The sequence below is a fragment of the Endocarpon pusillum genome (assembly GCF_000464535.1).
Source record: "Endocarpon pusillum Z07020 unplaced genomic scaffold C708003, whole genome shotgun sequence".
In the NCBI taxonomy this organism is placed as follows: domain Eukaryota; kingdom Fungi; phylum Ascomycota; class Eurotiomycetes; order Verrucariales; family Verrucariaceae; genus Endocarpon; species Endocarpon pusillum.
The window spans coordinates 73,715-99,380 of record NW_006913540.1 but is presented as its reverse complement, the minus strand read 5'-3'; the positions used below and the strand labels follow the sequence as shown (position 1 = coordinate 99,380).

The 25,666-nt window shown below is 49.0% G+C and overlaps 8 protein-coding genes across 8 annotated transcripts; 2 read left to right on the top strand and 6 right to left on the bottom strand.

Moving 5' to 3' along the window:
- Window positions 1-87: 87 nt before the first annotated feature.
- Window positions 88-2,604, bottom strand: EPUS_06154 (uncharacterized protein; the record flags this gene model as incomplete). Its single annotated transcript, XM_007788002.1, has 8 exons — window positions 88-177; window positions 231-435; window positions 489-639; window positions 686-723; window positions 780-1,108; window positions 1,158-2,015; window positions 2,061-2,155; window positions 2,205-2,604. 8 exons carry the CDS (start codon window positions 2,602-2,604, stop codon window positions 88-90), a joined length of 2,166 nt encoding a protein of 721 aa, XP_007786192.1.
- Window positions 2,605-5,112: 2,508 nt separating this feature from the next.
- On the bottom strand, window positions 5,113-6,547 carry EPUS_06153 (Guanine nucleotide-binding protein subunit beta; the record flags this gene model as incomplete). The annotated part of the gene is made up of 5 exons (XM_007788001.1): window positions 5,113-5,133; window positions 5,220-5,339; window positions 5,449-5,538; window positions 5,595-6,307; window positions 6,430-6,547. The coding sequence occupies 5 exons, from the start codon at window positions 6,545-6,547 to the stop codon at window positions 5,113-5,115; spliced, it is 1,062 nt and encodes a 353-aa protein (XP_007786191.1).
- Window positions 6,548-9,837: 3,290 nt separating this feature from the next.
- EPUS_06152 (MYND-type zinc finger protein samB) lies at window positions 9,838-11,670 on the top strand (the record flags this gene model as incomplete). The annotated part of the gene is made up of 1 exon (XM_007788000.1): window positions 9,838-11,670. One exon carries the CDS (start codon window positions 9,838-9,840, stop codon window positions 11,668-11,670), a length of 1,833 nt encoding a protein of 610 aa, XP_007786190.1.
- Window positions 11,671-12,481: 811 nt separating this feature from the next.
- On the top strand, window positions 12,482-14,190 carry EPUS_06151 (uncharacterized protein; the record flags this gene model as incomplete). Its single annotated transcript, XM_007787999.1, has 7 exons — window positions 12,482-12,667; window positions 12,725-12,784; window positions 12,858-12,911; window positions 12,979-12,995; window positions 13,075-13,225; window positions 13,380-13,521; window positions 13,625-14,190. 7 exons carry the CDS (start codon window positions 12,482-12,484, stop codon window positions 14,188-14,190), a joined length of 1,176 nt encoding a protein of 391 aa, XP_007786189.1.
- A 1,847-nt stretch (window positions 14,191-16,037) lies between these two features.
- On the bottom strand, window positions 16,038-16,996 carry EPUS_06150 (uncharacterized protein; the record flags this gene model as incomplete). Its single annotated transcript, XM_007787998.1, has 3 exons — window positions 16,038-16,068; window positions 16,116-16,315; window positions 16,370-16,996. The coding sequence occupies 3 exons, from the start codon at window positions 16,994-16,996 to the stop codon at window positions 16,038-16,040; spliced, it is 858 nt and encodes a 285-aa protein (XP_007786188.1).
- Window positions 16,997-18,823: 1,827 nt separating this feature from the next.
- On the bottom strand, window positions 18,824-19,885 carry EPUS_06149 (uncharacterized protein; the record flags this gene model as incomplete). Its single annotated transcript, XM_007787997.1, has 5 exons — window positions 18,824-18,915; window positions 18,974-19,414; window positions 19,502-19,659; window positions 19,782-19,822; window positions 19,877-19,885. The coding sequence occupies 5 exons, from the start codon at window positions 19,883-19,885 to the stop codon at window positions 18,824-18,826; spliced, it is 741 nt and encodes a 246-aa protein (XP_007786187.1).
- Window positions 19,886-20,485: 600 nt separating this feature from the next.
- EPUS_06148 (Ran-specific GTPase-activating protein 1) lies at window positions 20,486-21,473 on the bottom strand (the record flags this gene model as incomplete). The annotated part of the gene is made up of 4 exons (XM_007787996.1): window positions 20,486-20,556; window positions 20,612-20,740; window positions 20,800-21,055; window positions 21,138-21,473. 4 exons carry the CDS (start codon window positions 21,471-21,473, stop codon window positions 20,486-20,488), a joined length of 792 nt encoding a protein of 263 aa, XP_007786186.1.
- Window positions 21,474-21,928: 455 nt separating this feature from the next.
- EPUS_06147 (uncharacterized protein) lies at window positions 21,929-24,562 on the bottom strand (the record flags this gene model as incomplete). The annotated part of the gene is made up of 1 exon (XM_007787995.1): window positions 21,929-24,562. One exon carries the CDS (start codon window positions 24,560-24,562, stop codon window positions 21,929-21,931), a length of 2,634 nt encoding a protein of 877 aa, XP_007786185.1.
- Window positions 24,563-25,666: the final 1,104 nt, after the last annotated feature.

The window sequence follows — 25,666 nt, the reverse complement described above, 5'->3', positions numbered from 1 at the left end:
GCAAACATGGTGCATTTGACGCTTCGGCACTCACGACCATCCCCCGTATGCCAAAGACAACACATGGGTGTCTAGCAGCCCTTACTGTCACCGCATTGTCGAGAGCCATGCGTTCGCCTCCTCTAGCGCCTTCGCATTCTTCACTTCCTTGCTGACCTCTTTGGATCCCAAGCAGACCTAGATTCTCATCAGCACCATCCACAAGGCATTGGCCGGTGCCCAAAACTCACTGCATCCCATAGGTTGAAGGCAGTCTTCAGATTCTTCGTGATATTTGGCGCTTGTGGTAGATAACTAAAATTGGACTTGACCTCTTCTTTCGTAACATCAGATGGAACACTCTCATCCTTTTTCTTTCCATGTCGGCTGACGTCGTCAAAGTATGTGCTCGCTGCAATGGCAAGTCCTGCACCGTTGTCATTCATAAGTGGAAGGCTGCCAGAAATTAGCAGACTGTCTTGCAGATTTAGGTCTGCAAGCAAGTTTACCTGAAGGCAATATCCGACCAGTCGCTCCGATTACGATCGACTTCTCCACTGAGGCACATACTGACAAGGATGGTCTCAAGTAAATATCGGAGACTAGTCCTGACAGCATTGATCATGAATTGGAATGCTAGCATTTCGCGATCAAGAGGGCCTGTATAACCAATGCATCCATGTTTCAAGCGACCAAAACAAGCCACCTTGGTTATCAATGTCTTCACGGGGCCTGCGTCGTCTGCTGCGTCATCGACGATGTTAGCTTGTAGGTCCAATCCCGGACGGAGGCTGTGTTACTTGCCAGCTTTGGCTTTGGTGGATCCCAACGCAACATGACGCTCATCCAATAGGCCCAATCGTAGCGCCTCAATTGCGAGATAGACCGAGTCCTCGAGCTTATCCGGGGCGTCAAGGGAGGAGAGAGCCTTTCTCAAGGCCCTGCCCCAGCCTGTCAGTTCATGTTTCTCGTTCACGAATTCTCGAAGTTGCAAAAAGCGGCCCATTACATTGAAAAGTATCTCCGGCTTCGACTTCAAAGGTGGGGAGTTGCCTCTGGTAGTAGTGATCTGACGACATTTTGGTTCCTTCAAAGCCTCCATAAAGCGTGCGAAGCTCGCCTGGTTGGTCTGAAACTCTAATCAGCATTGATACTCACCATTTTCTGTACCTTCTTACCGCAGCTACTTCTGGATGCTCACTCAAGGTTGCCTCAGAAACCTTCCAACCCAGGAGCCTCTCCTTCACAGATGGCTCCTCCTTCATATTGATTGTTTTTTGCGTCTCCCTCGCATACCATGTCTTGATCTTGATGTTGCGAGTCTGATAGAATCGGTTCATTGAATTTGACAATAGGCAAATGGTCTGTATCTGAAGGCTGGTGAGCTGATTTCCCAGCAGATGTCTATACGCTTCAGTGTCCTCGCAGCCAACTGGCAGTGTTAGATCGATTTCGCCCGAGGTAAGCCAGTTTGGCACGCGTGGACCTAACATGGCTCGAGAAATATAGAAGTATAACTCCTCAGGAAGGCGCAAGCCGATGAACTCGTAAGCATCGCCGGCATCGTATTCCGAGCCCATAAGGATCGCTTTGCCTTCCTTATCAAGGATAACATGATGTTTCAGGGACAGTACGGCTCTTTTGTATTTGTCCTCGTAGTCAAGGGCCTGGACTTGAGGATCATCTCGCCATTGGTGGCATAACTGGATCACCGACCTTCCACCCAGCATCGTAAGAGCGTCTCGTGCGCTTACCTTGGGACCACCTGTTTTATCTAACAAAGGAAACGTGGGAAGAAATGGGCCACCAAGAAGAAGCTGAACATCTCTGAAAACATCATCAGGAACCTTATCAAGTCTATCCTGACATGCTGACTTGCTGAGGGCGTCAAAGGTCGCCAGTCCTTGCCGGGTGTTGAAGTTTGTGATGATTCTTTCGACATTGAACAAGAAGAGGTCGGCAGATCCGATAATAGCATCAATATATTGCGTGTTCTCTGGTTTGTTGTTGGATGTCGGTCGTTCTAGGTACGCCAGCTATGCACAATCAGCAGGCCGCTTAAACAATAAAGCGTGACATACCTGTGCAGCTGCACTGTATGGAGCCACCATAAATGGCACAGAATGCTGGCTCAGCAGTGATTGGAAGTATCTGGTCACGTTCTCAACAGGATAGCCTGTGACGGGCGTCAGCAAAGCTTCTTGTAATGGACTCGGCCGGCATACTAGCTTTGGCGAAGGCCTTTAGCGTCCTTTCTGCAGCGACGTCCTTTCCATTCTCCTCGTTGTAATATTCTTTCCAGCCGTCTTTGTGAGCCTTCAGAGTCGTGTTCGTCCTTGGTGAGGTATACAGCTCCTTGTTCTTGTAGTCAAGCCCCTCAAAGACGAATATCAGGGTCGCATCAACAGCTTTGAATGATTCTAGGTCATCGCGTAGCGCTGACTTTAGGGTAAATGGAATGCCTCCAATTGCATTCAATAGTGGCTCATTACTTGTTGGGCTGTTCAAACGAAGATTGAGGTAATGTGAGGCATCGACCCCTATCACAGCGTGCCGTAAGGCTGTGAATGGGAATGTTTGAAGGCGAGGTGCTCCCCACTCTTCGATGGATTGAACTGTAGCCATCTCGGTCAGTCAAGCCTGAGGACATTCGAGAGGGTGATCTGTAGGTACCTGGCATCTCTACAATCTGCCAAGAAACAGAAATTCCCAGCAAGCTTGAAACCACCCCCGATCCGCCTACACAGGGAGTCTTGAGCGTTTGGAAGTCCTTCCTAGGGAGTTAGCTGAGTGCTTGTTTTTCTCCAGCAGAAGCAACCTAGAATCCGGGGAGATTCCCTAACTTAAGCACCTAAAAATCTAGCCAACTGGAGTATGCGCTTGCAACCTTATTTGGCATCTTATACTGCAGCTAAATCTCCGCCTCGGGCTGTCCCGATTCTCACTAGCCAGATAGTTTCAAATTACATTTTGGAGTTCCTGAAGTTATCACTAAGCCACGAGCAAGCAGGGCTCGAGCCATTCGCTACATTAATGATGCCTTGAGACTATTGTGATACATAGGAACTTGTGTCTCGGAGCGGCTTCTCGATGCATAAGCTTATGGCCGGCAGTCAGGAAAGGAGCACTTTTACCAAGGAAAATAATGAAGCTTTTACTACTAGTACCTTGGACATTGAACAGTGCCTAACGTAACCGGACCACAGGTGCAACGGATCCTCATTCGCAACAGAAATTACTTGGCGTTCTGACATGGTATTCCGGTTATTCAAACGCTGTTGACGTTATTCTACAAATAAATTTAGTTAAAATAACCTAGATAGACATTTTGTAAACGAACTTTGCTTAATTCTGGCTATTTGATCATTCTCTATGCTAGTTTCAATGAATATTTGTAGAATGATAGCGAGCTAAAATTAGGGGCAGAGATAGTTAAAACGTTGCGAATGGGGATCTGTTGCAAATGTGGTCTGGTCACGTTACGGACTGCTTGTCGCATTTCTCGAGAGGCTTCTCGATCGATATTCCGAACGCAGGTTCTTGCTCCCATCCTGCTCTAGAACGTGCCACTTCTTCAAAACGTGCTTGCCTAAGATTAGAGTCGGTGACTTGAAGTAAGACAGCCAAATTTCTGCTCAATGCATAGGCTCCTGTGGCACAGTTGACCCAACCAACATTCACTGTATCGAAACTTTGACAGCGTCGTACCATTTTCTATATCTCCTCATATACCGCCTGTGAAGCAGGTGAGACTGTCCACGTGGTTTTTATGCAGCACATACCTTGAAACATGCCAGCTAAGGTAGACTGCTACGGACACCTGGTTTCAGTAATGTTCCCCCACTCTTGATGCACATAGATAATAATGCCTGCTAGATCCAATCCGAGGCATTGTATTGTCGGAATAGGGATAACTAAGAAGCGAGACCAGACTCGGCTCGAGAAATAGAGAAAATCTACAGCTTGAACCCAGGAAAGCGGCAACAAAGTATAAGATGACGCTGATGCTTGGGTCATGGGTTGATATCGATAGCTTACGAAGCATGGGCACACAAAAGTAGAGACTTTGCCAGCAAGCCAAATGTCAAAGGTAAGCTATAAGTCAGTGAAGAAGATACAAGAAGGACAGTAATTTCTAGATCAAGGACAACGTTGGACTTGTCGGGCGAACCGGCATCACCGGCATTAACGGATGTGATAACAGTCTTGAAGTTGAGACATGTCTAGCAGAAACAATCATGCTATCACCCCACCAAAACTCAAGCCTTGAAGTAGCAGATCGTCCTGTCTTGGATGATGCGAAATGCATGTAACATAGCCCAGAAAGCACCAATAGCTTGCTGGCAGATGGTGCTGGCAGACAACACCAGTATTGGAAGCTAGAGGACTTCAGATATGAGATCATAATGAGATAGCTAGAAGGGCAAACCTGCTCCTTAACCAATTCAAAAGCCATGTCGATTCCTCAAAAGGACATCTGCACCTTGAAGCTGGACCCAGTCAAGATTCTTGAGGACACGCGCGGGCAGTGAATTCTCTTGTCAAGCAAAGAGGAAGATGAAATTTTCTTTTTGATTGCGGAACTCTGACTCATCTACAGGTGCATCTTCATCCCTGTGCAGATCTCCTTGCCTGCCGGATGGGACGGAGATGTTCGGTTGGCATGACAAAACTCCACGCCGAATGAATTGAGGAACACAGTATCCTTTGCTCAGCTGAAGACATTAGAGGAAGAACAGAAAAGGCTAGCGTACGCAAGCTCAAAGCTCAACCTGCACGCCACCAATGCGTGAAAAAGTAGCAAAGAGACACAGGTAGGGCAAATCGAAGAAGCCGTGGAGCGAGAAGGACTATAGAGGGATACAGCTTGAAGTAGATGCTCCCAAGTCCCGAAGCATTGACATAACCATCATTCTGCCCCAGCCTTCTGACTTGTGTTGGTCGACTTTACTGATCAGGGTTATGGTGCGGTCCAGAGATGTATTATTGACATAGTACAGTATTGGCTTGGGCCATATGTGAAAGTGATGATGGCAAGCATTTCCGTTGGAGAAAGGGAATATATGAAGCTGTGGATGGCCTCTGGACAGCCATGTTGTCCGTTTAAATCTTCTCTTGAATCTTCGTCGCCCTCTACCAGGCCCAGATTTTGAGCTAAAAATGTGGTCAGAAGCTGTTCAAGATCTGACAGGCGCCAATAACAAGGGAGGGAGGAGAGAACACCGACTGGCATGACTTACAAGAGAATCCCAGGACCCAGTGCATAAGCTAATACCATCATTGCTGACCCCCAGACAGCTTACACGGTTTTCATGGCCACTTAGTGCCCCAACTTTCTCACCACGTAACGTATCCCAGACCTAATAAGAATCATCAGTCACAGCTTTCATAGCGTTTCGACGTGGGCAGAAGAGCTTTTCGACACGACAAAAGCATGAGTAAACGGTGATCAGGGGCGTTGCAGCTTACCTTGCATTCAAAGTCGTCATACCCAGCAAACAGTAATCTGCCAGACACAGAGAAGGCTACCGAGGTGATACCACACAGTACTTGTTCATTCTATACATGAAGATCAGCATCTCTACAATGAAGCATAGTTTTACTGCCAGAATTACCTGGTAGACATTCAGCTCGCGATCAGCACGAATATCGAAAAGGCGGCAAGAAGCATCGTCCGAGCCAGTACCAAAAGCATTGCCGTCTGGGAAGAATTGTATGGCGTTAATGTCTGACTCATGTCCAGCGAAAGTTTGGATAGCTTTGCCAGAACGAATGTCCCAAAGTTTGGCGAATGCATCACATGCCCCAGAGACAAATATGTTAGCGTTCGTAGGGTTGATGCTCAAGCTCATGACATCTCCTAAGTGATCTGCGAACTCTGTCACCTTTGAGCCCGTTTCAATATCCCACATCATACATGTCATGTCTCCTGAAGATGTAAGGATTTTTCGGTCGTTAATGAACCGGCAGCATGAGAGGTAACCTGCGTGACCCGACAACTCACGAGCGACGCGCGTTGGACCGTCTCGAGAGGAAAGATTGTAGATTGAGCAGATGTTGTCAAGCCCACCACAGGCCACGTAATTTCCACTTGGTGCGTATGCACAAGTCATAACCCAAGAAGATCGAAGGGGAATGGCATGTACTTTGTTGGTGGTGTAGGCATCCCATATGATCAGCTTGCCGTCCTGTGATGCCGAAACGAGATGTCTCCTATCCGTTGACCAATGCATAGCATAAATTTTGGCAAGATGTCCTTTCAGGTTGCGGCGCGGCTTCATGCCAATTCTTGGTAGTGCTTCTGTGCTACTATGAGCGACTTGCGAGACTGCGATCAGATGGGTTAGCCAAAGGCCATTATGTAGACACTTGAAGAATGAAATGCGATCGTTCCGTAGTGATAGCATGTTCATTTGATCAGAATCAAAATCGGGACAGGGAGAAGCATACGGCTGGTATCTGCAAGTTCGTCCTTCTTCCGCTTGATCCTATCCTTCAGGCCTTCAGCCTCCCGCCTGGCCGCTTGTATTCTCGCCTGCATCTGCTCTCCGCTCAGCGTGTCCGACATGACGAAAAGCCAGTCCCTCAGGACTGATTCTGGTAGTATTGAATCACTGTGCCCAAGTTTATCGAAGTTGCGTTCACGTTAGGGGTGGATTGAGTTGAGGCCAGTAGAGCGTTCGTTTTGAGCTCGGAAGCTTTTGGAGAAATAAGCGAGGATAAACCCAGCTGAGTGACTACGCGAATTTCGAGCGACCATAAGCAGGAGAATGGTGACAATGTTCCTCAAGGATCTAATACCGAATATCACCAGATGAAATGACCGAAGTAGGCGTAGGTTGTTGGTCAATAGCAGAGATGATCGCAAGTGAGGTTCTGAGGAGGGATGGGTGCTGCAGTGTTCAGAAGTTCAAGTTGTGCGCCAAATAGCCCAGGTAGGTTTTTGGTTTGGCACAGGCTTCGATTGGCGGGCGGCCCAGAGGCAGAGCTAACTTGGCTATATTATCTTGGGAGCTGATTGGGACCCTTAGCGATTGTCCTAACACTGCAAGCAATATTTGAGTCCTTCCCTAAATCATCAGAACAAAGTTGCGATACTGCTGATCATTCTCGAAGGCAAAGTCACTGAGGCAGATTCGGGCAAGATTGGGGGGGCAGATTATTGCACTGCACTAAATGCACTGGCGCAGATTCAAATTTCAAAGCTTAGCCACATTATTTGTACTACTTAAAACGCAAAGCCCTCTCTAATTCAGGATCCATGCAGATGTCACAGAAATCAGAGCAGAAGTGATCAACAATTGGTTAAGCAAAAGGCTTGACATCTCGCGTTCACTGACCTCGCTCGTGCCTCTGGTTGCTCACTGCGTGAATACGCATACCCGTGTCCATGAATAGCCTACTCTGTCCCTGGAAGCGCCCCCCCCGGGCTGCCTGTATGTACATTGTGTGGTGCTTTGGGGTAAGCCGGTAAAGGCAGGTTTGGCCGGAGATTTGGCCCCTTTTAGACGCCTGGCAGATGAGAGCTACATTCTGCCCAGGGCGGTGGATCATAGCCTCGGGGCCATGGGTGGATCAGGAGCAGCTGACAGGCCAGTTCAAGGACCAGCTTCTTAACACCCCTCCCTGGACCGTCCGTAAAGTCGTTGTTTGGGAGGTTAGGCTGGACCTGCCGCTGTCCGAAGCACTTTCTACACCAATTTGCCTGAGTTTTAACGGTCAGACAGCCGGGTGGCTCAGGAAGGGACCAAGTTGTTTTAGCAGCATCTGTATTGGTTCATTCAGATTCATACATATCGATGCGCCACAATTGTGCTAAAATGTCCAGATCGGTTTAATGCCTCATGTATTTGTGTTTGTGTTTTGCGACCCCATAGGTATCATCAGAATCATGGTGATGAATGATAATGGAAGCACCTCTCACCATGACGTGCAGAGGCAGGTCTAGTCATTGTACATAAGGCCAAATCAAAATGGCATTCTTGATTTGTGTCTCTCACAGCTGGCAGCTGACAACAGTGTAAGTGAGATACGTCAATGGCACGCACCCGCAACTCATGTATTTGGTCATGAGGTGCTCGTGAACCTGACTGAAGACCCTGACTCTGGTGTGCCTTACTACATCCTGATATATGTTTGGAAGACCTCATCAAAGGACGGACCAATGACAGCCTCAACCTCTACTCGGTATGGGCAGCGATAGAGCAGCATCAAAAGCCACAGTGTGATGTCCTTCAAGGGCTAGTCAGAGCTAAGTCCCCAAAATTCCCACCAGGTAGTAAGTAGCACATACTGCACTCACAGGATTGAACTGTGTACGCATACAACAAGTGGAGCGTGCATTATTGATGCACTTGACAAGTTGGCAACAAGGCATTGGCCAAGTGAAGTTTTTCTCGGCTTGGGATATAGATGATCCCTACTATAGAATGAAGCAAGGCCGTGCTGTAGAGGACAATCTTGTTTAAGGCATGGTGATTACGCAGCAGACAAGAGAATGGTGCAAGGTCATGATCTGGTTGAAGTTCATGGCAAAAGTGTTGAGATGAGAGCATGAACGAGATGGTGGAGTTTGATACCATAGATTCACCATGAAACAAGAAACAAATTACCACAATCTATTGTTATTATGCCGTGGCCGATGGCTGGGTCCGAGTTAGCGAGAGATGAGACAAGTCATTTTCACGGCATGGTGAGCATGGCAATTGATGAAGACCAACACCTAGCTTCCAACACACACCAAAGTCTGCGGGCACAGACAGGGTGACATCGAGCAGAATGAACCAAAGAATGAACCAAAGAATGAACCAAAGAATGAATGAAAGAATGAGTTAATGAATTATCACGGTCATAAGAAAGAGGTTGTCTCCAGACAGAAGAACCAAGAACCAAGAAAGAAAACGCTCCAACTAGCATCTGGAAGCTCGAAGTTTCCTGCAGCAACCCAGAGCTATATCTGAAGAGGAAAGGGCTGGGGAAGATAGTTACGTTTCGTCGTAATTTAGTAATTTAGTAATTTTGGCAGGCAAATCACTCGTCCGTCAGTCCTGCGGCCACCGCTCGTCCTCTCTTCTTCATCAACGCAATTTCTGCCCCATCAATTTAACTACCTTGACCATCGCCCAGACCCTTCCACAATTTCCATCGGCCTCCTCCTTCAAACTCTCCACCCACCACAAACCCTGATCCACGACCCACGACCCTCGACCCTCAACCCTCGACCACCTCCTGCCAACACATCATCCCCTCCGCATACTTCTCCCATCTCACAACTCTTCTACTCACGACCTTGAAGACCGTGCCTCGGCCAGAACGAGGAACGGAGAGAGTATCTGTCTTACCCAGCCATTTTCACACCTCCGTCGCCTGGCGCCTCCTTCGAGCTCTGCCGATCCTCCACAGTTGATTGCCTCCGCGATCCTCGGCTGCCACCGAGTCCATCCGACTAGCGTTCGATGCATTGAGTCTTTGGACCATTGTCGAACACCCACTTCCGTCACTGTAGCCATTGATGTTGCTACTTGCGGTCGGAGCTGCTGGCAGATAATTTGCATAATACACAACTAATACCTCAGAGCTTCTTACGCCATCAATAACCAGTTGCACGAAGATGGATACCTGAAGAAACTTTACAGTCAAAGGGTTTGCTTACAACAAATCAAGCATTGTTTCGTTAGCCTTTCCCTTCCCTTTGATATTGTCAGGTGTTGCTCGGGCCAGGGATATCTGCTGCAAAGTTGTGATATACACAACTGCATCTCCTCCTTATTAGTGACAAATATCCTTGAGATTGAGCCTTCAGGTCATCCGGACCTGGTATCATTGTTCTACATTTGAAGCGTGTACGTGCTTATCACAATGCGGGAGGTCAATTTCAGCATTCCGAACGTCAACAAGGCGTCAGTTCATATCACGACCACGCTGTATGATCGCAGGGCACTTGATTGTACTTCGACACTACCTCTTATAAATTCTCTTAACCATCTGGCATACCTCACCACATCCTCCGCACGCATTCGAGATATTCTGGTGCTCGATGGAGGCGTGGAACGCCTGATCTGTATCCTCAAGGAGGGCAGGAGCAAGGATGTGATGGATATGTGGAAATGGAACCTGGCGTTTCAATGTGTTGTCAACATTGGAGTCCGTGGATCGGAACAAGTCCGGACTAGGGTTGTCGAAGCTGATATGGTGCCGGTCATCGCCACAATCCTCGACAACTACATACAGGTAATCGAGAAGCAGAGAGCCAAAGCTGATGTAGAACAAGCTCACCGCAATGCGGCAAGATATGGTCCGAGTTCGAAGACCACTCCGAATTCTCGCTCTCAACCCTATGCATTGGACCAACCTAATAGTATTTCTGAAAATCGGCAGTCTCGAAGGCAACCTCCTCCCCCTTCTCTCGAAATTCCTCAACCTTTCACTCAGACTCAGTATCCTGCAGACGATAGCGCTATGGAGATTACGCCTACCAGACACACCATCCTAACATCGCCGCCCGAGCGCACCACGTTTCCACGGCCACAACTTCATCACCACCATCGAAGCCACGATGGTCGCAATATACACCAACGAAATCATACCTTGCAACCATTAGCAACCGCTGTGCCCTCGATGGATGCTACTGATGGGTTTGAGATCCGCCCTGTAAGGGATGTGGATAGGCTACCTTCTATGCTCCCTCCACTCCAGGCAGGCAACCATTCTCAACCCGAGTCTCCAACGACTCCATCAGCACCTTCTCAGCAGCGGGGCTTGCCAATCTCCACACACCGCCGACCTCGACGACCCTCTATCCGTCAGCAAAGATCGACTTATGCTGACTCGGATGACGCGATTGGCGATGAGTCTGCCATCAGCGGAGACGATGGAAATGGTCCTGAAAATGTGCAACCTGCCGTGCAGATGCAGGCTGGGGTGTCACTGGCCAATGTCGAGGATGATGATACATCGCTCGATGGAGAGAACGCGCCCTTGACTTTGACTATCCCTGACGAGTCAGAACCACAGGAAACGGAAACATTCAATATCACGCATCGAACCGCTATGGATGGCAGCATTATCAACACCAATGTTACACCGGTCAACGGACCAATCACATACTCACCGGTACCTCCAGCTCCTCCGGTCAATATGGCTTCACCCGCTCTGAACATGAATGCATATCCCAACCTCTTACGCAATCCCTCAACGTCACCCAGCATACAGGCTACGCAACCTCGTGATGAAGATGTCCTCATGTCACTCCAGCTCCTTGCGTATGTATCCAAATACTGCAACCTTCGACCATATTTCCAGGCCACTCATCTCGTTCCGAGATTGAGGCTCAATCCGGAGGCTCAATCCCGGGAGGACGACAGCGGCGCTAACCCGTCCCTCAAGAACGAGGATGATCCAGATGAGGAATACTTGCAGCCAGACGATTTCAACACCTTCCCATTGGTGGAGAAATTCACCGTTCGCCATCATTCCAAAGATATGCAGTATTGGGCTTGTGTGGTGATGAGAAATCTTTGCCGCAAAGACGATTCGCGAGGCGGTATCCGTCAATGTGCCTACTTCGCTTGTGGGAAATGGGAGGAATTCACGCGACAGTTTGCTAAATGCCGTCGATGCCGGCGGACAAAATACTGCAGCAAAGATTGCCAGAAAAATGCATGGGTCTATCATCGCCATTGGTGTTCCTGAAGGGAAAATTCTGCTGCACGGTGGTGGTGGTGGTGGTGTTTGCGTTTTCGTTTTCGTTTTCGCTTTTGCATAGCCGCGGGGCTTTTTCTATGATTTCATCATGACCTTTTACTGCCGCATCCTTGAGCGATCCATTTGATTTTGATGCAAGAGGCCCATGATGGGCAGTATGTGCAGTGCAAGACGTTTGGCGCTTTCTTGTCGACACAGGAGAATATCATGGTGGATTGCGTCGTTGACGAAGGGGGAAGATGCTGTGTGAAGGTGAAGGTGAAGGTGAAGGGCCATGGTCAAGTTCTGCTACCTCTCACCTTAGGGAGTTACATGGGAGTCTGGCAAAGGTTGCAACTGGAGCGTGTCACATACTTTACGACCCCAAACCTACGTGTATTTATGCGGTTCACATAGCAGAGGACAGAAAATGGTATTTCTTAGTCTTCCCCTTCCACCACTGGCACTGGAGAGACACTGCATTTCTCATTTCTGTGAATTAAGGATTTTCCCTGGCCGGACACTTTGATCTCTGATTGATTGTCACAATTGAATGGTGAACCACATATTCGCTGTACCTACCAACCGACTGTCACCCCACTGGACTTGCTCCCCGCTTGCACAAAGTACTCGACCCATTCGTGCTACTTGAAGTAATAAACCACAATTCTATCCCTTCTATCTCTACACACCTCCAAAATATTTGACAGGCACGCTTACCCTTCCAAGAATTTGTATTACTCGTTCTGTTCTGTCTTGTTGTCACCTTGATTTTAGATGTTAGGGAGCTCTTCTCGTTGTCTGCAATCTGCACAGGATGATGGCGACTACGAATGGTTCTGTGCAAACCAATGATATAGTCACTCTCCCCGTCATCAACATCTCGTATCCTACGCCAGAGATAGGACGAACAATGATCGATGCTGCTGCCACGCACGGCTTCTTGTACATTGATACCAGAGGAACGGACTTCGCGCCTGAGAATGTGGAGCGCCAATTTGAATTGGTGAATTCTTTCCAAGCTGCTTTGAGCGAGGCGAATTTGCAACTGAGCAATACCTAGTCGAAACAGTTCTTCTCGTCCCCTGAAGAGGAGAAAGCTGCATGTCAGATCGGTTCAGATGTACGACTTCCTCTCCCCTATTGGATTGCGCGGGATTCGATGCTGGAATGCTGAGCATCGCATCGCATATCAGAACAGAGGCTGGACGGGCATGCACTCGGAGACACTTGATCCAGCAAACCAAAAGGTACATCAGCCGAGTCCGCTATCCTATACTCAATGTCATGCTCACTTCATCATTTCTTCCATGCTAGCGTGGCGACTTCAAGGAGTAAGCGAGCTATCCACCCGTCAAGCGACCTCATTGTATCACAGCCTCGATCATTCTTGCTCACTCAACCCAAAACCAGAGCCTTCAACATTGGTGAATTCATTGACAACCAACCGCAACAACCGATTCCCAAGTCGCTCCAGGGCCATGAGGATGAGCTCTTGGACTTCGAAACCCGCTGCCGGAAGACTTGTCATCGAATCTTGAAATTGCTGGCTCTAGGTCTTGAAGTCGGTTCCCTGTCTTCCTTCTACCTTTCTGCTTTTCTTCACTTCTTCCCACACTAAGCAACAAGCGAACGGAATAACTATCACTGTTTAGTGCTGTATAACTTCCATCGTTCCCTCATTTGAGCATTGACTGATGTATTTCAACATCCTATAGATACCAGATCCAGACTGGTTCTCGTCCCGACACAAGACGCCATCAGGCTGCACGTTACGCCTCCTTCATTACCCGGCACTGCCACTGGATACTGATTATCAGCCTGAAGTCGATATTAGGGCAGGCGCACACAGCGATTATGGTGAGCAGTATTCAACCATATTTCCTACACTCATGGCGATCTCTACCGTCGCGCATTTTCCTATTCCTTGCATTCCACTGACTCGAACGGACAATACCTATAGGGTCTATAACCCTCCTCTTTCAGCGGCCTTCCCAGCCCGGTCTAGAAATCCTCACCTCTAGCACGACAACGTCAGAAACCTTAAACTCGACCTCAGCCTCAGAAAACCCCCGAACCCAACAAAACAAGCAACAGAAATGGTCGCCCGTCCCCGTCATCCCTTCAAACTACACTCCCGAAACCTCAGACGACCAAACACCCCTCCCACCCATCCTCCTCAACATCGGTGACCTCCTCTCGTACTGGACAAACAACCTCCTGAAAAGCACGGTCCATCGAGTCATCTTTCCCCACGACCAACACCGAAATACAGCTTCGGGTGTAGGTGTACTGGGCGAGGATAGGTACAGTATAGCGTATTTCTGCCATCCGACCGATAGCACGCTGTTGGAGGCTGTGCCATCGAGACTTGTTCCGGACATCACGCATCATCCTTCCACCACAGCGGCCGGGGATGGAGGCTTCGAGGTCGGGTATGGAGGTGGTGCAGGTGGTGCGAAGGTTCTGACCGCGAAAGAACATCTGATCAGGCGGCTGCAGGCGACGTATGGGTTTGAACATAAGTAAGTGAGAATCGGTGACGTTGGACGCGGTATGTGGGTTTCTGGGATGGGCGGCTCTGGGCTGGCGTGAAGGTGGGATAGGGGGAATGGTGGGTGAGCGCGCGTGCGCGAGAGAGAGAGAGAGAGAGAGAGAGAGAGAGAGAGAGAGAGAGAGAGAGAGAGAGAGAGAGAGAGAGAGAGAGAGAGAGAGAGAGAGAGAGAGAGAGAGAGAGAGAGAGAGAGAAAGCTAATTGGTCGGTGGTGAGCCCGAGAGGGTGCTGTAACCAATGGCATGGAGCAGAGGCATTAGGACAGTCAGCGTGGTGACTGGGGTGAGTACTGGATGAACCAAAGCACAACTGATCGAGCGTAGTGCCGTTAGAGGATGAGATAACAGAAATCAGACACACATCTATGTATATGTATTTCATCTGGGATTGAATGCCCAAATTCATTTTCTTCCCCCCCCCCCCAAAAGGAATCAATGAGGGAGTATTCTTTTTCAGCACGCAGACAGTTTACCGCATCCTCCTACTTATCACCCGCCTACCTTGTCTCCTGCACTTCACGTACGGGGCAATGGCGTTGGCGATTAACGTGTCAAGTACATTTCTCAATGTCGGAAGGAACGTCTCTCTACGGTATCTGCATGGTTGTAGAAGAGAAGAGAAAAGAGAAGAGGAGAGGAGAGGAGAGCCCTTCCCTCCCCCGAAACAATTATTCAATGATTTTTTCTTTCTTTCTAAAGTCAAGTTCTGCTGGACGTGAGGATGATTTCGTGGTAAAGAGAGGAGAGAGTTTTTGGTGTGTGCGCATGCGTGCGTGCGTGCAGCGCGCGCCTCCTGATCTCATTCTCCTCGAGGCTTGTTGCGATTTGAATGTTTGTATGGTCTTGACCCCCGTCTCTCTCCCTTTCTCTTTCTCTCCCTCTCTCCCTGTTATCCCATTGCTCATGGGTAGAAGCGTTTGGTATGTGAAATGCATTAGCTCGTGAAGATGCAGGAGATGAGGAGCCGGCCTAGCTAGTGAGGAGGAGGAAGGAAGGAGAGCCGGAAAGGGAGTTTAAGCATTCGTGGGGAGACGTCCTTTGCCGGGACCTAACCACCTCTCAACCATTGGTATATATTTAGGCAATGTGGGATGGGCCGCCGCCGGGTAACCCCTGTGCATTGGGGAGGTGCTGAAGAGTAGAAGAAGGGGTCTGTGCGTCGAGGTGAGCGAGGCGACGCCGATTGATTCTCACGTGATGGGGTGGAGACAGTGACGAGTGGGCCGGCAATGGGGTAACGAGACTGTGGGAGAAGGGGATGGGAGAGGAAGGGAGTGGAAGCTGGTGTGGAGAGGAATTGGATCGAAGTGAGTTTTGTACAAAAGGCAAGGCCAACAACAATGGGAAGTAGGGACGCGAAAGCTGGACTTCGAGTGACGGAAATAGGACGACGCAGAAGACAGTCAATGCGATCAATAGGTGAAGACGGAGAGAAGGCGGGAAGCCCAAAGTGCGTCTATCTATTACACATTCACCAAGGGAATGATCATGCAAGTCATGAGGTAAGGTGCTTGCTTATATTGTACACGAGTTTCCAATGACGCTCCAAAATGCAGAAAAGCAAAACTCAACAACAGGGTTATCGTACAGTCTAGCAGAGTTGCATCCACCATCTCAAATTCTGTTCGTACATTCGTATTCTTGACAAGGGGGTATCAATTTCGGCGACGATAATGCGCGCTGCGGTACATGGGTGATATTGGTACAATGATATTTTGTGTTGACAAAATGATGCAGGCTGGTGGCTAATTCGAGAAGTCCAACGTTAAACAGGAGGAGTGATACAGCATGGGCGAGGTGACATTAAGTTGCTTGGATCGAAATTAATAAGTAGTATCGACCAGCATGCCATTCCTAGATCATATTAGTATGGTATCACAGACCCGCAGAGCACAACTGACCGTCGCAGATTCGTTTCCAAGCCAACAGCCGAACAGTCTGCCAGCATAGCGATGACATCCCCATTCTGGTAGGCAATAATGGCTGGGGCGCCAACATGCTCCATCTCGGCAATCTCGTGGTGCAGCTTGACGAATCTGGTCGTTGCATGTTTTTGTGCGAGGATATGTAACGATTCCTCCACGGCAGCACTCTCGTCTGACTGCCTCTGTTGTCAGCACCGTAGTCCAAGTTGACGAAGCAATCCAAGACATACTTCAGGGTCGTATATGCAGACCACAACCACAGTATCTGAAGCTGTCTTTTCTACAGCATCTAGATACCCACTGGCATCGACTTCTTTGAAGAAACCCCATTTTCGCTTGCTTGGACTTTGGCGTCTTTGGTGCTTCTGCGAGCCACCTGCAGCGAGCTCTCTCAGCCTGCTCTGTCTCCATTGCTCCATGAATTCGTCATCCTCATCCTCATGCCCACTTCCCGACTTCTCTGTCGAGGCACTCCCCGTCGGTGGAGTCGTCTGTCGAGATTTGGAGCTCTGTTGGAAATAGTGACCACTTGTGATGTTTAGAAACGTATTACGTAGAGAAGTCTTCTTTGCTCGATTGAATGAACGTGCGTCAGCTATGACGCCTTTGGGACCAGTGTTGGCGTCGAAGAAGGTGTGAGGGACATGATAGGTGGCGGTCGCGGTAGCGGTAGCTGCCATGCTGTGTAATGTATCCTCGTCGTCACCAGGGTCCGAGTGGTATGGGTCAGTTGTAATGTCCTTCTCGTTGATTTCTGAATGATTATCCGAATCAGACGCGTCCTCTGGATGAGTGGTAATTCTATCTTTGTTGGAAAAGAATCTGTCTGCTTCTTCCTGTGCTAGGGAGTCGGTCATGATGAAAGAAGAGGGTAGCACAATATAAGTGACAGAAGCTTGTGATACTCCGTAGTAATAGCCCCTGCGGCAATGGTCCTGTAGGGCCAAGATAGTTCCGGAGCAAGGTGGACAACTTGAACGCAGCTAACTATTGGCAAGCTTGCTCTAAACTCACCACCAAAAATGGCAAAATGGCAGTGCACGTGAGCGGCCTGTTGAACAACTCCGGAGGATCCCCTTTATGCGAACAGCTATTGAAACAATGGCGTGTGTTAAGAGGCGGTGTGAGCGACAAGAGCGATGCAGCTGACCAAAGTACGGTGGTGTCCAATGATGTGACTCGACAGAGGACTCGAAAGATGAGAAGGGGTTGGTCAGGCCATAAGATTGTGCCGTGTTTATTGTTGGCCTTGGAAATAGGCTGATGATGATAGGAAGATCGGAGTGTTGCTAAATATTCTCAAACGCACTACTTTTCTTAGAAGACACGAGGAAGAAAGTTCTGCTCGTTGCGGATCTGCCACTAGCAATTCAGCCGTTATTGGGAAGGCTATCAACCAGGATACTTCAAGGGGCCGTTGTTTGACTGATCCTATTCCGTCTCATGTGCCGTCGGTACGTAGGTGTATGTGTATGTGTATGCGCATGTGTACGACGAAGAAGAAACAGGCTCAGCGAATGCTCAACAATATTTCCACTCTTACTGTTACTCTGGCCCCTAAAAAGACCACAGTCGCCGGCCCTCGAAGCGTTACACCACCGATAGCAATATCAATGCACGAAGGAGAATTTTTGGAAGGCCACGATCCCCGAGGCAGATCAATCGACGGCTCCAACAGCCCTTGTCGGCAATGTTCCGTAGTCAACGATCGTCCACTAAACCGCTGATCTGGATTGAAAAGGTCACTGAGAACTAGTGTTTGAGGCTTGAGGCTTGATGCTTGATGCTTGAGGCTCCAAACTGGGTTCCAATTCAAATTCCATGGTTCTCAAAAGATCACACAACAAGGAACGGGGAAATTATTCTCCCGAGTTCTGATATACAGGAGGTTGGCTTGTACTTTCACATGTACACTCTCACATGTACTCTGTAGATCACTTCGAATATCTAGTAACGGACTAGCATTGTCCTCTTCCAGTCCTACAGAAATTGATCTTTCCAAGGTTTCATCAATCCAAATCATGGAACTCGGCAAAGATGCGTACCTGGTGCAGAAGCCTCGATCACCGGAGAGCAAACTCCTGTTGACCATGAGATCGTGCTGAGAACCGGTCTCCCTTATCAATGGTGCATCATTGATATCACTACGTACCTTAGTATGTGCGGCATCCGATGTCATTACTCCGTACCGGCTAGCACACCACGATCAGCGCAGGCATGCAGAGTGAATGGAAAATTCCATGGAACCGAAAGGTCCCGGGACTGCGTCAACCGCTGAGACGGTGAGCATAGTGAGACCGAGGTTTTTTCAGAGCAACATGTGATTGGATGGCCTATTAGTATTTCGCCCAATGCCACCAACTTTCCAATCCTCCGTATGCTCAAGGGTCAATACTACTTGTTGCGAGTGCAGGCTGCATCTTCCTTGCCAGCGGGCCATATTGTGTGCCTCTCCTCCCCAAACAGGCCGATAACAGAGTGCCAATGGCCCCTGCCTCACAAATGCAGGTCTGAGCCTGTATCACGGTAGACAAGCATCCTCAACCAAGCGTTTTTGCAGAACGGAACGCCAGACCCGTCGCTATGCAATGCTTCATTGTGCGAGTGACCATAACCTTCTGAGATGTCCGATTGTTTGCCATGCAGTCTTGCAGATGTCGGCACAGTCTTTCGTTGTCCAGAGCCTATGAAACTCCCACCTTTTCATTGGTAAATTCCCACAGCATCTTGATCAGACTTTCTGGTAAAGTATAGAGATCAACGTGGAATTCACCCTCTGGATAAATCACACCGTAGTTAGCGAGTGACAGCAGATTGATCTGGGATAGACCTACGTTCAACATCATTCCTCATCCAGCTGTCCTCCGATTTGTTATCATGCACCATTTGCACGACCTGCAGCAGATCGTCTTCTCCCAACTTCTGCAGTTTCTCCGCCAGCGAGTCCATATCGATCCCCCGCATGTCAGTCTTTCTCCTTTTCTTACCCGCCTCGCCATCTCCCCCTCCAACGCCGCTGATCCGCCCACCTTTCTTCCCATTAACCAGATCTCCACCAGCGTCGCCGGGAACAGGCCCAGAAGCTCGAAGAGCAATGGCAAGGTCACCTTTGGGGTTCTTGAAGGTGATGACCTGCTTGGTTTCGTATCGCTCGCTTGCAAAGTTGAGATCGTGTTTGAATTGGTGTTCTTTGCCAGCGAGATCGGTCAGATACATCTCAATCTCGAATTCTCCCCACCCATCTTCTTCGATCCTGAATGGTGGCGACTTTTTCACTAATGAAAATGAGCCAATTAGTAGCTATCCTCAAAAAAGTACACATGTAGACTAGCGGAGAGTTAAGACGGGAAGCGACAACGCACTCTGTCTTTCTCTTTGGCCAAAGCTGGGATGCAGCTTGTATGTCACTTTCTGTAGACATTCTGCAGACACATCTTGCTTCGTCTCTTGATGAATGACGACTATTTGTATGCTCCAATGACGCAAAGGGAACCCGGGTTGAGGTGACTCTGCATGCTCGCTGTAGAGGCTATCATTAGTACTGACTGGGAGCAACTAGCAAGAGGCAGTGGGTGGTCGGGACGGGGGAAACGCGATGGCCACGAGCCGATGATCTAGTAAGAAACAGGTACAGGTACGAACAGGATTCTTTGCTCTGTGATGATCTTGAAAGTACGTTTGGCCTGCCAAACCTGTCAGCACTTCTTCAAAATGCTATATAGGTACGCAAGACAGACATCCGGCATGATGGGGGCTCGACTGGGGAAGACGTGAATGGTTCGGGACGTCGGTCGCACAGCTGAAAGGCTTTGCTATTTGGCACCGAGTTGTGGCAGACTGGCGCGATAGCTGGAGGAGCAGTGACGAGGTGCGGTTAGGAATAAAGCTAGTCAGATGAACAGGCGTCCAATTGCCAGAATCACAATCGAAATTGAAAGTTAGTACTGGAGAGTGACTGCGGGGCGGAGATGTGGAGACGAGCATCTTGCCAAAAAGGAAAAGCCTCAGGAACGGATCTTTTTGCCCACAGGGATCTGAACACAAAGGATTCTGCTATCATCTACGGAGTATACTTCTGGTAACCTTGAGCCAATCTCTCGAAGTGCTTCTTTGATCATATTGGCCGCACGTCGAGACTGAAACCATCTGCGAAAAGAACAGAGCACGTGCTTGTTGACCGTGCCGCTCAGTATCATCACCTCCTTCTCTACCATTCTGACCTCTGCCCAATGCTCACAAGATGCTGTATGCTCCCGAATCTACCCCCACCGTGATGTGCAACCCATACAATCCATCTAGCTCGTCAACTAGTGCTAAGACCTCGATTAAGATTGGTGATAGAGTGGCTACTCCTTGGTGAATAGCTTCTCGTTGTCCTGCTGTGCCTTAATGAATCCCTCCTTGAACAAATTTGCATCTAATACGAGCATCAGTTTGGTGGCCTAGGGCGAGCTTTAGACATGAACACTTACTCTCACTGTTGGCAAACCGAATAGCGAGCGTCTGGGCCTCAGGTTCGCCTTCGCTGACATCCGCACTGACATTCCAGACCCAGCTTCGATCACTCCCAACGTTTGGCGACAACTTCATATCCGGAGTCACTATCCACCAATCAGCATTAAAAGTCAAATATGCCTAGAAGCAACGTCGTTTTCCATACCGTAATGATTGGCGCAGACCTTGAGCGTCTTGTCTCTTCGCATGACCAGCCTAGTCTTCTGGTTCTCCTTATGTTTCAGTAGTCGCACATCCCCTGTGCCTCGTTCTTTCCATTCTCTTGTATCTCGGTCGAATTTGAACAGTTTCGCTCGCATCTTGAAAGTTTGGTCTTCTGCCTCTTCGTGGGTTTTAGTCTCGACTTTCTCAGTGAGGTGCACAACAGGTTCGAAGTGGACATCTTCGGCTTGCTCGACTTCCTATACGTAAGCAGTAAGCAGGTGCTGGGCATGGACACCTAAGCGACCGAAGCCCGATGGAGGCTGGAATCCAGCTTCATACCTCTTCAGCATCAGCGTCTTTCTTTTGCGCCTTGGAGCTTCCACTAGGCTCATTTTTAGCTTCTTCGTCCTCTTCTTCGACCTTCTTCTCCTTTTTTACACCACCACCAAACATCGAGAACATCGAGTCTTTCACTCCTGAAGCTGCGGCGGAGGCAGTGCTTGCCGCGCTACTTGCCATGCCGACGACGGTCGACTTGGTGTCTGTTGTGGAAGGTTCCTTATTCTCAGAGTCTGCTTCCGGGCCATCAGAATTCCTCGTCGGCTCTGTCTCGCTCTCTGTAGGCTTGGGCTCGGAGGGCTCCGTAGGAGGCTTTGTCGTGGTAGAGTCGGTCATGATCGTTGAAAAGTACGTCTTACGGTATGTTAGTAGCTGATAGCGTAGATGGGTACTAAGCAGATGTTCTAGCCGTGATTGTAGGGAAATGTTCGTGACAACTCTATCAGATTGTGGGGCAGCACCAGAAGCCTAGAATATTTTGGCTCGTGACAATAATTTTAATAGCGTTACACACGATACATGGTCATTACAGAGTGAATATTACAGAGTACGACAATACGGGTTACGTCATCTACCTAGAATAGTTGTGATGTTATCTGGTCGCGTTATTTATCGATAATTTGCCCATGAATTCGTGCACACATGTCAGCAAACTAGACTGTTCGCTGTTCATTTATTCCAGTCTCATAGAATTCCTAGGTCGGGACTGTCCTCGCCCGTTGTTGATGCCCAGATCCGTATTCATCCCAGACTGGCACTGCCAAACGCCTTAACAGACTATGCCGGCCCTCTCACCTGTTCCAGCCTCTGCCTCTCTTGCCGCAGGGCCCCCTGCTGGCTTTCCTATATGCTCTTCGTTGCCTCCAACTGGTAGCCGAATCCTTCACCATCTGCTTGGCACGCTCTTGCGCCTTGGCCAGCTTTTCAGACCTCATATACTCCTGCATTCGCATTTGCACGTCCTCTAGCTCAATCTGAGGAGTAGATTGATGAATCCGCTCTACGGCTTGACCTGCGGAGACCAGGATTCTCTCAATTATTGCACGACTTTGCTCATTTGTAGTGTGGGCATGAACCAGAAGCGCTTGAAAGGCCAGATCTACTCGTTCGCTCAAGGCCCTATAAGCTTCTTGCCGCTCATGGTTGGTAGCATACCGAAGCTTATTTGATTTCGCTCCGAGAAGTTTTGCCGTCGTGTTGAAGAAAATCTGACTTTGCTGAGAGAATTTCTTCGCCTGCTTACTTGCTTTCTTCGTAATATTCTTCGACTTGAAGTGCATGTCCTCCGATAGATGGTCATATGCCATCAACAATGCAATTCGAGCAGCGTCAAGATCAGATCGGATCTGTTCAGAGGCTATCTGCGCAGCCTTCTTCCACCCTGCCACCTTCAACCACTGGGCACCAAAATCAACTTGATGTTCCTCAAAGGTAGACGATTTGTGTTGTCTGATAGTGACATTTACCAGGCCATAAGCGTCCTCTCTGTCGACGCGTATTGTGTACACACCATCGAAGAGTTTCGAGATGGACGTATTAAGGAGTTCAGACCCTCTTGCAACCACGAGATCAAAAGGCACGGACTTGTTCCTGACCTTGAAACCACGAGGTGTCTTGACGACTATATGGCAGTCGCCAATGCTGTGGATCTGGAAATTATCGGATATGTTTGTAGCCTGAAGGGATTTGCTAGTGAACAACTCCTCCAGAACTGATGGTGTCTCCACCGTTGCAATACTCTTTGAGATTGCTTTCTTGCTTGTTACTACCGCTGCTCCGGCAGTCGGAAGGACAGGAGGTACTCTTTCTGGAATGGTAGGTGCTAGTGAAGGTTCAAGAGACCAAGTTGTGGCAGGGGACAGTTCGGAGGTAATTTTAGCACGGGAGATGAGATACATAAATAGTGCCAATGCAAGTTTGCATGCCATGGCTGACATGACAAGCCACATCAGCCCGCCCGCAGCCAGTAGGGTGATTCGAAAAACCGGAGTTTTGGCATACCAGGAGTACAAAGTGGATTGCTTTGACAAACTTTGACATTGAGCCTCTCTCCTGTATATAGGACTCTTCCCACGACTGCTGTGGCTCGATGCTGACACATCGCTAGATGTGTTGACACTGAGTTTGTTGCCCGGGTTTCTGCAGAGGTAGGCGAAGTTCTTGTTTAACTGGTCCGATTCTAAGCACTTAAATATCTCCAAATCGATAGGTAGCCGGCGCAACGTCAAAGAAGCTCCTGAAGTGTGCCTCTTGTGTGCTTCGATACGCAGATGAGGTGTGCAAGAGTCTATTGGCAAGTCATCAAAGCGCCATGCCCAATGCGTACTTCCGGATATAATGATGGACGGAACCCCGTGTCGGGTCACAAATGCATGTGCTAGCTGATATCTCTGCTTCGATATCGGATCATCCTTATGAGTGATGAAGAAGACTGCAAGATCCGGCTTCGACCATTCGGAAGCCGAAGAGACCTCGTATTTAATGCCATCCCACCGAGACGAATACAGTGATCCATTCTTGAAGCTCAGGAATATTTGATCAGAGGCATCCTCGTGTTTGATCGAGGCAGCAGTGGTGCAGTCGTCGACGATGATCTGCGTTCTTATCCGGACCAGATCTGAGTGGTTCGATGACGTTTCTGATGCACCGGAGGACAGAATGACATTGTATCGAGACGACTCAAGTGGATGCAGATCTTGCTGTGGTCCTGGCCCTGCCAGCAAGGCATCTCCTATCTTGGCCAAGATCTCAGCTCTAGCCGTTGTATCGCCACAATATAACAATCGGAACGGCCTATCAAGGCGCAGATCGTTCTTCGACATCATCATGCAAACGCTGCCCATGACTTCGCCATGCTCATCTGCATCCCAGCCATGTTCTCTACTGTCTGCAGCCTCTTCTTCAGTCAACGAATGTATGGTCTGTGTTCCTTCGGCAAAATCTTCTTCCAGCTGGCTTTCAGGCTGTTCCAGAACGATAGAGGACTCAAGATGCGAGCCTTTCAAAGCTGCTACATCCTCAGCGCCAACAGTCTTTGTGCTTTCGGCTAGAGACATCTGTGGAGGAAGCCCTTCAGACAGACCCTTGTCGCTGTGTGCGTCTTGGGAGCCAGCATCGCTTGGGTGATCATCAATGCTGTTAACATCGTCCGGCCCAATATTGGACACAAGTGAGGCAGCATCAGTAGTCTCCGAATGGAGGTCGTCGTCGTAGGAGTAGTCTGCATCACTCAGAGTGGCCCAGCTCTCGCTCAAAGCCGTATCCTGTTGGTCAGGCTGTGATCCATTGGCCATATTCATCGAAGAAGAGTGGGAGAGGAGGTCGAGGTAGGAGGCAGCGACAGGAATTTGAGGATAGGTGAGTTCAACAGGCAAGTGCTTTACCAATTCAGAGGAGTCGAGCTGAGGCGGACGTCCGTTAGTCATCGTCAGGAGGTACTAGACGTCTTCGTGGTGACGAGGCAATTGTGGAATAACGGGGATTGCATGCACGGAGAAGTGGGTGAAAAGAAAGGTTTGATGGAATGTCTGTGCCCGTGTGTAGGAAGGTGCGCAAGCTCACCTCTGGCTCGATCACTGCCTAGAAGCAGGAGCCTGATTCAATTTCAAGCGCAACGGTCAGATTAGGCTCATGACAGCCTGGTAAATAGAGGGGCAAGCTGAATAAGACCGTGAACACAAATAGTGGCCAGACAATAGACAGAAAGTATGGCCTTGTAATCTACTGGGGATGAAACAACTCATGAAGATACGAAAAGTATTGAGATCGTGTCTGGTGGCTGCAGAAGTTGATGATGTATACTCATGGAAGTGCATGTAGTGCTACCAGGCAGCGATGGCGGTTGACGCGGGGCTCAAGGCTGCCTGTCATCCATCGGTTTTGACTAGTTAGTCAAAAGATATAACCACGCGCTAGTCATCTTGCCCCGCATAAGTGGGTTCGGGTGCTGGGTTAAAAAGACAACAAAAAGATGAGGATATAGATAATATAACATCTGTGTACATGTATCTCAGATATTATGCTACAAGGTCTTGGTAACAAGAATCCCCACAGGGCCCCCCTTATCGAAACCTTCTCATTCCACTTTATGTGGCAGAGGACTATTGGACCGTATGGGCAGACCAAGGCATCACTCAGGCATGATCCACCTTCACGGGTCGGCCTTGAAAGTGCTCATATGAAAGCAAACGTCCATAGGTGCACTCGAGGGGTTGGTGCCCTATCGTATCAGCAGCATTACAGAACACACTGAAATGACATGTCTTAAAGACACAATTGATTATATGTATACCTGAACGGCTTCTGCCCACTAGCTGCTCTTCACTTCAACCAGTCTCCGTGCGATTCGAGATCTTCTGAGGGGTATCCTTTGCCTCCAGACAACTGTCGGCTTGCATGTCAAAATAGCCAGACGAAGATAGAGGCAGTGGGAGTAAGAACCAGCTTTCGTCCAGCGTCGAAGCCTTTGCCCAGAGCCCCAACACGTGCTGCGTATGCACCAATAGAGTGGATAACAAAACATCCAAGAA